General features: G+C 44.8%; 1 protein-coding gene across 24 annotated transcripts in view; it reads left to right on the top strand.

The window, feature by feature from the left end:
• Nucleotides 1-12176, top strand: part of HERC6 (HECT and RLD domain containing E3 ubiquitin protein ligase family member 6) — a 152708-nt gene that overhangs the window by 134698 nt on the left and 5834 nt on the right. For 20 of the 24 annotated variants that reach the window (XM_084973480.1, XM_084973472.1, XM_084973484.1 and 17 more), the window contains 4 exons: nt 2358-2528; nt 5617-5760; nt 9621-9787; nt 11401-11467. In XM_084973480.1, the coding sequence (XP_084829606.1) occupies nt 2358-2528; nt 5617-5760; nt 9621-9787; nt 11401-11467 (549 nt within the window). Of the gene's footprint in view, nt 1-2357; nt 3864-4394; nt 5761-9620; nt 9788-11400; nt 11468-12176 lie in introns of those variants that run through there. The other 4 variants (XR_014813403.1, XR_014813399.1, XR_014813402.1 and 1 more) reach the window with 2 other exon arrangements.

Genomic DNA, 12176 nt, shown 5'->3' with positions numbered 1-12176 from the left:
ACATTTCCTTTATACACCTTATTAATTATTTAGCTTACGGGACATTTTCCAGTGAGCCATGCTCCATAAATCTATAAAATCTAGGTTTGTTTATTTTTGGTTTTGTTTCATTTTGTTTTCTTTTTAGGGCCCTGCACCTGCAGCATACCAAGGTTTCCAGGCTAGGGGTTGAATCAGAGCTGCAGCTGCCAGCCTGCGCCACAGCCACAGCCATGCAGGATCCGAGCTGAGTCTGTGACCTACCCCACAGTTCACGGCAATGCTGGATTGTTAACCCACTGATCGAGGCCAGGGATCAAACTCGCATCCTCATGGATACTAGTTGGGTTCATTACTGCTGAGCCACGATGGGAACTCCTGTTTTTGCTTTTTAACAATTTAAATTTTTTTTTTTTTTAATCTTTTGGGCTGTTCCCACAGCATGGGAAAGTTCCCAGGCCAGGGATCCAACCTATTCCACAGCAGCGACCCAAGCCATTGCAATGACAATGCCGGATCCTTAACCCACTGCACCACAAGGGAACTCCTCTAGGTTTATTTATAATAAGCAACCCGGATGGACAAGGTAGATCCATCTGCTAAAGCCATCTTGTAGATAAGGACTCTCCCTCTTGTTGCTGTTAAGAGGGTCTGCATCAGCTTATTTACAGGGAATTTGACTGAATCGTCTCTTCTTTTGTTTCCTAGCTACTCCTTTTAAACATTTTCCTTATACCCCTGGTAATGGGAGAAGATAGATTATCTTTCCTTACCAAACCTAACTGCTCCTTAAAGTGTTCTTTAGGCGAGTCCTTCTGTGCGTGGTATCTCTTTCTACAGCAGCGCTCTATCTAACCTGTTTACTGTGTTAGTGAGTGTTGAGTGGACAGTAGGCCCAGGCAGGTTGCATATCATGAAGCATAAGGGCAGATGTGCGGACAGGAAAACTCTAATTATAGTCGTCAAGGGTGAAGTTAGAAAGCAGACTCTAGAATCCTGTCCCTCAAAGGATAGATGATGGACGGAGTTAAAACTGTGAGCTCCGAACAGCAGTACCAGTTCAGATGCATAGATACAGAGAGGGGAGACCAACACGTGGAAAATGGGAGTAGAGAAACTGGAAGGTGAAATACGCTGTAGGTTTCCAGTCCAATCTTGGGTTAGTTGAGAGAAGGGTGGGCCCACAACAGGCCACATACACTTCTCCCTACGAGAGTCAGTGGAGGACATTGCTGGTCACTCCCTGTCACTCAAATCCAGGGGACCTGGTGCTTGCCAGTCAGTATCGCGAAAGCGTCCCAGAGCTGCAGATTCCTAGGCCACAGGAAGAGAAGACTCACCACCAGGAGGAACCAGCGACGGTACTTGGTCTGCTTCCCTATGAATCTGGAATAACATCTTAAGGAAAAACCGGAAGAATCTAGTGGCATCACACGCACATTTCCTAGTACTTGGTGGCAGAGATCTTGTGCGGAGCTTTCCCAAGCCCAGAGCCTCAGGCACACGTCTCTGAGATGCTTGCAGAGGGCTTCTATGGGCAGCCACACTCAGCCTGGACACCTGAAACAGGATAGCTCTTGTCCACCTGTCTTCCTGTCACTGTTGCACGACAGGCCCCAAGAAGACTGCATTGGTTTATAAGTCCTTACCACCCCTTTATTGTTCTTGGAATAAAGCAGAAGTCCTAGAGGAGTGTTGAAGGTCAAAGCGAGGATAGCAAGGCCAACACTCAATTCCTCATCCAGGGGAGTTCAGCAGAAACAAGATCAGGGGACTCAGTTGGTAAGGAAACACTGAGAATTCAGAAAAGCTAAACGGAAGGCCAAGAACAATGCTAGGTATGAAATGAGGCCACCAGGAGCATCTTTTTAGGGAGTTCCTGGGCAGAGACAGTAGAGGGATCATAGGTATTTGAAGGAGAGGCGTGGATCTTCTCTGAGCAAGTCTTTCCTCAAGTTTTTTCCTGTGCCTGACATTCTATCTGAATCCTCCACTGCCTTATATTCTTGAGGCCTGTGGTGCCAACACTGCTAAGTGGATAACACTGGACCAATGTCTCAGCGTGGCCAGTATCACTCCAGTAGTGCCTTGAAGAATTATGGTGCTATAACCCATGATCTGAGAGGCTCTTAATTACTTACGGGCACACCCGTGGTGACTAATCCTCTGTACACAATTCCTGGGGGTCACAGTCGCACAGATCCTACGATCTCTTTATCTTCCGTAATGTAGAAATGGTTCTCTTTTCCTTCAATAATGATGAGCATATATCGCAATGGTGGGCGTAACTATATGCTTCGTAAAATGTATTTATTTGAACTATTAAATAATGCCTAGTAGTTCTACGAGGCGTCCTAAAATATTTCTTTTTTTTCTAGGAATTAGAGGGGAAAGCACACATGGATTTTAACCAAGTAATTCTGCAAAGAAAGGACGAATTCCCTCCATCACCTATCTTTACCCTTAAAGTCAGACGAAGTCACCTGGTTGAAGATACTCTGCGTCAGTTAAGCCAGGCCGACGCCACCGACCTCCGGAAAGTATTAGTGGTACGGTAAAAAGTCTTGCTGGACGTTTTTACCAATATGGGAGGGAAATAGTTATAACACGTGGCACAGAAAGAGCCTGTTTTTGCAGCTGTAGTTAGCAGCCTAACGGTTTCCAGGATTCCCTGCTTACCTTTCAGAGAATTGGATGTTTAATTGAACACTGGGGTTATATATTATCTATAGCTACAGAAATGCTGCACGGTGGACCATCCCAAAGCATAATGACTTAAAATGACAATACTTTTACATATCTGCAGTTCAGCTGATGGTCTGCTGATCTAGGTCGAATTCATCTGGGTGGCTTTGCAGATTTCTTTCTTTTCTTTTTTCTTTTCTTTTTTTTTTTTTTTTTTTTGTCTTTTTGCCATTTCTTGGGCCACTCTCGAGGCATATGGAGGTTCCCAGACCAGGGGTCTAATCGGAGCTACAGCTGCTGGCCTACCCCACAGCCACAACAACGTCAGATCAGACCCACGTCTGCAACCTACACCACAGCTCACGGCAACGCGGGATCCTTTAACTCACTGAGCAAGGCCAGGGATCGAACCCACAACCTCATGGTTCCTAGTCGGATTTGTTAACCACTGAGCCACGATGGGAACTCTGGCTTTGCAGATTTTGTCTGTACTTGGTTACATATTTGGGAATTGTCTGAAGATTGGCTAATCTAGGCTAGGCCTGGCTGGAACGGTTTGGCCCCGCTTCCCATGTTTTCCACCTTCTTCCTGGGACCTGCAAGCATGTGTTTCTCGCAGCAGTGTCAGAGGTAGAGGAGAGCAAGCCCAGTCACACAGAAAACGTGTTTTAGTCAAAGCAAGTCCTGTGGCTGAACCCAAGTCAAGGCCTGGCAAAGTATACTCAGCCTCTTCCATGGGAAGAACTGAAGAGTCACATGCCAAAGACACAGATCAAAAAGGGTGAAGAATGGGGGCTGTGAATGCCATCTGCAAGCGGCAGGTGGAAAAGATCCTTTTTTGCATGTTAGCCCTAGATTTAGTCATAGACTTCCCACTATATTGGTTTCAATTCTAGCCACATCCTTCACTTTATCCTTTGTGGGCACTGTAGGGGCTTTCACTGTGGGTATCTCAGATTGTTTGCTCACAGAATAATGACAGATTTTATAGGTGAGAGCTGGAGTCTATCCAGAAGAGAGTGGATTTTCCAGATACCTGCCATGAAGGGAAGAGTTAGGTTCTCAGAGAAGAAATCAGAACCTGAAGGGTAGGACTCAGAGCAGGAGTCTGTCTCCCAGTGTGGGGCTCTAATGCAAAACAAAGATTTTTTTTTTTTTTTTTTTTTTCCTTTTTAGTGCCGAACCCATGGCATATGGAAGTTTCTGGGCTAAGGGTCAAATCAGAGCTGCAGCTGCTGGCCTATGTCACAGCCACAGCAATGCTGAATCCAAGCCATGTCTGTGACCTACACCACAGTTCACGGCAACCCCGGATCCTTAACCTACTGAGCAGAGCCGGGGATCGAACCTGCTTCCTCATGGATACTGGTTGGGTTCGTTACTGCCGAGCTCCAATGGGAGCTCCCAAAGAAACTGTTTTGTAAGCCAGACTTTCTAGTTGTTGTCCCCCTGGGACCCTATTTTCCTTTCAATCCCAATTCTGAGGAAATCAATAGAAAATGAATTTGTCTGCAGAGATGCCAGAGGTAAGAGGGTAAACTCCAAGACAGATCCAATCAAAACATAGACCAAGGTGGTGGTGTCAAGGCCCTTCACCAGCAGGACCTGACGTGGCAAAGGCAGACCAGCTAGTGTAAATGAGCAGAAATAAGAAAGCTGGAAACAAGCCGTATTTTTTCTTTTCTTTTGTCTTTTTGCTATTTCTTGGGCCGCTCCCGCGGCACATGGAGGTTCCCAGGCTAGGGGTCGAATCGGAGCTGTAGCCCCCGGCCTACGCCAGAGCCACAGCAACGCGGGATCCGAGCCGTGTCTGTGACCTACATCACAGCTCACGGCAACGCCGGATCCTTAACCCACTGAGCAAGGCCAGGGACCGAACCCGCAACCTCATGGTTCCTAGTCGGATTCATTCACCACTGAGCCATGATGGGAACTCCAAAATAAGCTTAATTTGTTAATGTGAGGCAGGCTCTTGGAAATGATGGATGGTAGCCAAGGAGCTGGTTGATCAAAGTACCAGGAAATAAGATCTTCTAGGTGAAGAGAAGAGAAAGAGGACTCTTCATGAAGCTTGGTGATTTTATATTAAAAGATTAAAAAAAAAAATAACCAGGAAAGGAAGTATAGGTGTAGCTAGTGAGGTCAGAGGAAAACCAGGATAGCATTCAGTTCAAAGGACTTTAGAAAGGGGGACCAGTTCTGTCTTATTATTATTTTTTAATCTTTTTTTAGCCACACCCATGACATATGGAAATTCCCAGGCCAGGGATGCAATCCAAGCCGAAGTTGCTGCCCACATCACAGCTGCAGCAACGCCCGATCCTGAACCCACTGCTTTGGGCCCGGGATCACACCTGCGCTCCCTCAGAGACAAGGTCAGGTCGTTAAGCCACTGCACCACAGCGGGAACTCCAAGGGACTAGTTCTGATTGAGTCCCACCCAAGGGCTCTGGGCAGTCAGGTCTAAAGGTCCCTACAAAGGTGCCATGCCCAGGCTGACTGGGAGAGCTGTTTGTCAGAGTCCTAACCGGGGGAGAGGCAGGGGAAACCAAGTCATTGCTGACAGGAGCCCAAGCTGTAAAGCCTGAATGATGAGGTGAAGGTAGACAAGATAGAACAATCGAGGAGTTCCGTGGCCCAGGGGTTGGAAGCACAGCAACATTTGGTTCAAGACACTAGTCAGCATTAATGGTGAACGCCAAGTCTTGCTAGAATCCTGCTTCCTTTGGTTCATGCGGCCGTGGAAGGGACCCATGCACTCGCCTTGCCGTGATCCGATGGTGAATAGGTACATGGCATCTGCTACTCAGAAGCAAAGTGAGGGAGAACAGAGACAGTGGGGTAAGGACGGAAGATTCTGGAAATTCTGGGAACTGCAGGTTTGAAACTTTTCCCTAAGGGTCCGGGCCTTATGTTTTAATCTGGACCTGCGAGTGTGTTCTCTTTCCTCAGGTTGAATTTATTAAGGAAATTTGTTCTGTGGGGGAAGGGGTGAAGTCTGAGTTCTTCCACTGTATATTTGAAGAGATGATCAAGAAAGAATATGGCCTGTTCATATATCCTGAAGATGGTTCCTGCATGTGGTTTCCTGTCAACGTAAGCCTTTCATTTCATCTCTTTTCTTTTCTTTTTTTTTTCTGTCTTTTCTAGGGCCACACCCACAGCATATGGAGGTTCCCAGGCTAGGGGTCTAATTGGAGCTGTAGCCGCCGGCCTACACCACAGCCACAGCAATGCCAAATCCGAGCCTCGTCTGCCACCTACACCACAGCTCACGGCAATGCCGGATCGTTAACCGACTGAACAAGGCCAGGGATCAAACCCGCAACCTCATGGTTTCTAGTCAGCTTCATTAACCACTGAGCCACGACAGGAATGCCTCATTTATATTCCGATGGGTTTTCAGAACAGAAGAAGCATACTATATACTGTCACATGAGAACAATACATAATAATGTCAAATTCAGTCACAGAGAGCTTTGCTACTCAAAATGTGGTCCACAGAGCAGATGTTCCAGCATTCCCTGGAGCTGTTAGAAGGGTACAATCTCAGGCCCAGTTCAGAATATGTATTTTCTAAGGTCCCCTGGTGGTTCATATGAGCATCAAATGTTTAAACAGCTTGACTGAAGTGTACTTGGCACATAAAGTGTCCGATTTGATACGTTTGGTTGTACAGCTATACCCAGGAAACTCACCACAATTAAGATGGTGGACATAGCCGTCACCCCCCAACTACTTCTACTTCTTGCCCTCTCCTGCCTGAGGTGACCTGTGTCACTATAGAGTCGGTCGAATTTCCTAGAATTTTATTTAAGTGGAATCATAAGCAGTCTTTCTGTCTGCCCTGGTTCCCTCAGCATGATGCTCTTAGGACTCACGCCTGCTGTTATGTGTCTCGTAGTTCATTCCCTCTCGCTGCTGAGTAGTAGCCCATTCTTAGATGTACTCCATTTTCTTTATGTAGTCTCCAGCTAATGCATGTCTGGGTGACTTCCTAACTTTTAAGAGGCAGGAATCAAGAATGTTTCAAATTAAGAGAGAAATTGTTAATAGAATCCTGGAGATAATTGCTCGTTCTAATAAGGTGATTCATTTTTGCAGTGATTATATTTTTACAAAGACCCTCAATATGTAAACATTTTCTTAAAATAACAGGAGTTCCTGCTGTGGCTCAGTGGGATTGGCCTCTCTGGAGCACTGGGATGCAGGTTTGATTTCTGGTCCCGTACAGTGCATTAAGGATCTGGTGCTGCTGCAGCTTGTGGCGTAGGTTGCAACTACAGCTCAGATCTGATCCCTGGCTCAGAAACTCCATATGCCTTGGGGCAGCCAAAGGGAAAGAAAATTAAGAGCAGAAAAACACCTCGGCTTATTTCTCTGTTAGTAAAGAGCAAATAATTCTAAAAAAAAAAAAAAAAAAAAAAAAAAAAATCATGTATTGCGCTTCCATTTATTTACTTATTTATTTATTTTTTGTCTTTTTGTCTTTTTAGGGCCACAACCATGGCACATGGAGGTTCCCAGGGTAGGGATCTAATCGGAGCTGTTGCTGCTGGCCTACGCCAGAGCCATAGCAACGCCATATCCTTAACCCACTGAACAAGGCCAGGGATCGAACCCACATCCTCATGGATACTAGACTGGTTCGTTACCACGGAGCCACAACGGGAACTCCTATTGGCTGTTTCTTGAAGTCTGCCCATTGTATTAAATATTATAGAAGATTCAAATGAGTATATGACATAATCTCTTTCCTCTTGAAACTTTGTATACCTGTGGATGGAGCAATAAGACTAAAACCACCTGGAACTTTAGCCATTTGTTGACATTCTGTACGGCTGACTCTGAGCTTTGCAGCAGTTGTTGGGAAACTCGGTAGGGTGGGGGAAGGAGCTCTCCTGCGGGATCAGAAGCCTGGTGTTCTAGCCTTGAGCAGTGGGGGGTGGGGGTCATTTAGTTTTCAGTTCCCTCTCCTATAACGTGGCTGTCATAATTCCTGCTCTGCCTGCTCTGGAGAGCTGTGATGAGATTAAAACAAGGTATGTTGTTGCCATGAAAACGTTAGGGCACGACACACGTTTAAGGAATTCTTTGTTAGCAAAGAAAGAAGTGAAGGGAGACTGAAATGATTGGAAAAAGGGTCATGGGAAAGTGGAGCTCTGAGGACGAAGCTGAAGAGTAGGGACGAAATAGATCCGAGAGCTGCAAGGAGGGAATGGAGAGGAGAGAAATAAACCTTCCATCAACTCTGTGAGGTTGTTCCCATTTTATAGATAAAGAACCTGATGCTCGGATTCAATAAGCTGTCCAGGGGCATTCAACTTGCAAGTGCCCAAGCCAGAATATGAATTTGGGACTCTCTGACCCCAAAGCTCTTACTCTTAAGCATTATACTATCCTGGTGGATAGAAAACACAGAGACAGAAGTCTGATTTGTGTGTGGCTCAGTGAAGAGACAAAATCAACTAGAATCAGGGGACGCCTTATAAATACGGGAAACAAGACGGATTAGGGTAGAAGAGGTCACCTTTGGTGGGTACTTGTATTGAACTTTTCACTCATTTTCGAAATTCAAAGGCATTTTGAACATCTGTCCTCTCCCATTACCCTAAGAAATAAATAAGGCGAGGAGACCGAGGCACAGACCCTTATGTGGCTGACCTAAAGTCATGTACCTGCCAACAGCAAAGCTGGCACTGGAATTGAGATGTTAGAATTTTTAGGCTTAGTGACCTCTCGGTCGGGCTGCAGTGATGGCCTGGCCAGAAGTGGCCAGGGTCTTCTCACATCCCGGACCACCAAGTGCAGAGAAGGCTGAAGCCACTTTCAACAGGACTCTTTCCGTCTTCCTTTCACTGCCCCTCGTGGTCAGTGGCATTAGTCACCTTCCCTGAGCTTGTCTGTAAGCACACCGAAGTGGAGGGCTGCAGCGCCCAAGGGGGTGGCGCTCCCGACACACACCTGACAGGCCTGGTGCCCACTGCGAGTGTAGGTAAAGTGCACCCTGCCTTCCCAAGTGTCGCTTTTCTATGTGAATTTGAAGGCAAAGTCTGCAAAATTAAATAGTGGAAAGCTTGGTTTATAAGGCTGTCTGTGCATGTTTCTTTTTCATAGTCCGGTTGTGCTATTAGTAACAAAAAGCAAATTCAATTATTTAATAATCGGAACTATTAAAAATAAATATATATATATATATATATATATATATATATATTTTTAGTTCTTTTAGGGCTGCACCTGTGGCCTATGGAGGTTCCCAGGCTAGGGGTCTAATCAGAGCTGTAGCTGCCAGCCTATGCCACAGCCAAAGCAACACAGGATCCGAGCCCCATCTGCGACCTACACCACAGCTCATGGCAACACCGGATCCTTAGCTCACTGAGCAAGGCCAGGGATCGAACCCACAACCTCATGGTTCCTAGTCGGATTGATTTCTGCTGCGCCACGATGGGAACTACTAAAATTTATATTTTAACTTATGGAAAAATTTATGTTGTATTATAGCCTATATAAGAACCTCAAATTTTGATTTTCCTAAAGCTCATTTTGTTTCTAATTTCTGACTTTTAGGAGAGGGAACCAAACCATTTTTTTACTAATCTAGTTATCCCTTTTTTTTTTTTTTTTTTTGTCTTTTTTCCTATTTCTTGGGCCGCTTCCTCGGCATATGGAGGTTCCCAGGCTAGGGGTCGAATCAGAGCTGTAGCCACCGGCCTACACCAGAGCCACAGCAATGCAGGATCCGAGCCGCATTTGCAACCTACACCACAGCTCACGGCAATGCCAGATCATTAACCCACTGAACAAGGGCAGGAACCGAACCCGCAACCTCATGGTTCCCAGTCGGATTCGTTAACTACTGCGCCATGACGGGAACTCCTAGTTATCCCTTTTGATTATTGGTTATTTATAATACATTAATCTTTTTTTTTTTTTTTTTTTTCCTTTTCTAGCCTACACGTGGGAAGAAGATGTATTTCCTCTTTGGGATTTTGTGTGGACTCTCCCTATACAATTTAAATGTTGTCAACCTTCCTTTCCCATTGGCTCTGTTTAAGAAGCTTCTGGATCAAAAACCATCACTGGAAGATTTAAAAGAACTCAGTCCTCTTTTGGGGAAGTAAGTAAATATAATTGCTTTTCTAGGGCTATATATCTAGTCAGTCTCAACTGTTCAGGCATAGATAATGTTACACGCACAGACACATAGATACACAGACACACAAAGAATTCAGTTTCAATAAATTCGTATGCTCTTTAGAGGAATTTGATTTTTGCAAAATTAAGTAAACCCTCAAAGATGGAGAAAAGCCAAATGCTCCTCTGATTATCAAGCTGTACAATAAACTGAGCTCTGGCCTGATCTCTTGAATCTATCCAGATGGAACAGTTGCTTTGGATGGTGCATGATATGCTTAATGAGAATCATGCATGTGCTATCAATTTTAAATAAATCATATTTAATTGTATTGAATTTATTTTCACAAATTAGCTTGTCATCAACTTTCTTCTTTAAGAATGGAAAAATACTTGTTCTAAATTCAAAGGCAGACTGTATCCTGTGAGGAAAATACTGGCAACACATATGATAGACAAAGAATTAATATCTCTGATGCATAAATATATAGATATAGGTATAGATATGGTTATATATGTGTGTGTGTGTAGATAGCTATGTGTATAATCAAAATATGAAAATATGCTCAACCTTACGCATAATCAAGAAAATGAAAATGAAAATGAGATATCATTTCTTTGTTTACAGATTGACAACTGTTAAAAAGTATTTCATTTATGGAGTTGCTCTTATGGCTCAGGGGGTTAAAAACCCAACATACTGTCTGTGGGGGTTTGATCCTTGGCCCTGCTCAGTGGGTTAAGGATCCGGTGTTGCCACGAGCTGCAGTGTAGGTTGCCATGAGTTGCAGACGTGGCTCAGATCTGGCGTTGCTGTGGCTGTGGCGTAGGCCAGCAACTACAGCTCCGATCAGACCCCTAGCCTGGGAATCTCCATATGCCGCAGGTGCAGCCCTAAAAAAGCAATGTGTGTGTGTGTGTGTGTAGCTGAATCACTTTGCTGTATGTACCAGAGAAAATAACACAGCATTGTAAATCAGCTATACTTCAATAAAACAAATTGAAAAAAAAGTGTCATAAGATAGAGTTGGCAGCAGGTGGAGGAAAAGGATTCTTTTCTCAGGTGCTGTAGAAGAATACACTGACTCGGTTTACACCATTCGCTCTGACAGTCTGGAGCAGTTTCCCAGCCTTGGCAACACGGACGTTTGGGGCTGGATAACTCTTTGTTATGGAAGACTGATCTGGACCTTGCGGGATGTTTGGCAACATAGGGGGTGACTACCCACTAGATGCCAGTAGCAACTCTCCTTTTAATCATGACAACCAAAGTTGGCTCCAGATTTTTCCAGATGTCCCCTGGAGGCCAAAATTACCCCCCCCCCCCCCCGTTGAGAAACACTGGCCTAGAGGAAGGAGCTTCTTTTTCTAATTTCCACCAAGACACAGCAGCAGCTATCTATGCGTTAGCCGTGGGTTGACCAAACTGTAAGCAGACGTTAACTCTGGGAAGAGGGAACGGGAAGGTGGAGACGAAGGTCACGTGGCATTTTATGTATTTCTGCATTGTCCACAGTTTTTTCCATTGAACATTGACTTCTTTTAAATTTTTCTAAAATCAATAAATGTAATTTTTTACACCAAAATTTTCATTAGGAGTTTGCAAGAAGTTCTAAATGATGAAGCTGATGACATCAAGGAAGAACTTGGCCTGTGTTTTTCTGTGAGTACTAATGAAAGCCAGGTCAGAGTTGAAATGAATGGGGTTGTGTTGTTGTTGTTGTTTGTCTTTCTAGGGCCGCATCCACGGCGTGTGGAGGTTCCCAGGCTAGGGGTCCAATCGGCGCCATAGTCGCCCGCCTGTACCAGAGCCACAGCAATGCTGGATCCCTAACCCACTGAGCGAGGCCAGGGATCGAACCTACATCCTTATGGATGCTGGTCAGATTTGTTTCTGCTGAGCCATGACCGGAACTCCTAGATTTAATGGTTTTTTAAAAAATATTTTCTATTGGGAATTCTTTGTGGTGCAGCAGGTAAGGATCCAGAGTTGTTACTGCAGTGGCTCAGGTCACTGTGGTGGCATCTGTTTGATACCTGGCCTGGGAACTTCCACATGCCACAGGAGTGGCCCAAAAAAAAGAGTTATTTTTTATTGTAGTGTCTTAAACATGGGGTTGCTTTTTTGAAGGGTATTTGACTTCTGTCCTATGAGACTTCCCCCACTTGCTCTGCATTTGATACTATATGTCTGTATCCTCTCAATGAAAGTGAAAAGACAGCAATTACAGTGAACAGTGTAAACAATCACATGGAATGATATATGTTTAAAAGCAATATACAGGAAGTTCCCTTCTCGGCTCAGTGGTAATGAACCTGACCAATAACCATGAGGACATAGGTTTGATCCCTGGCCTCCCTCAGTGGGTTAA

This window comes from Sus scrofa, chromosome 8, assembly GCF_054392235.1.
Source record: "Sus scrofa isolate SSC_HxYL_T2T_F1_AM1 chromosome 8, Sscrofa_HxYL_maternal_Yorkshire_Landrace_v2.0, whole genome shotgun sequence".
NCBI classification, from domain to species: domain Eukaryota; kingdom Metazoa; phylum Chordata; class Mammalia; order Artiodactyla; family Suidae; genus Sus; species Sus scrofa.
This window is presented reverse-complemented; position numbering and strand designations above follow the sequence as displayed.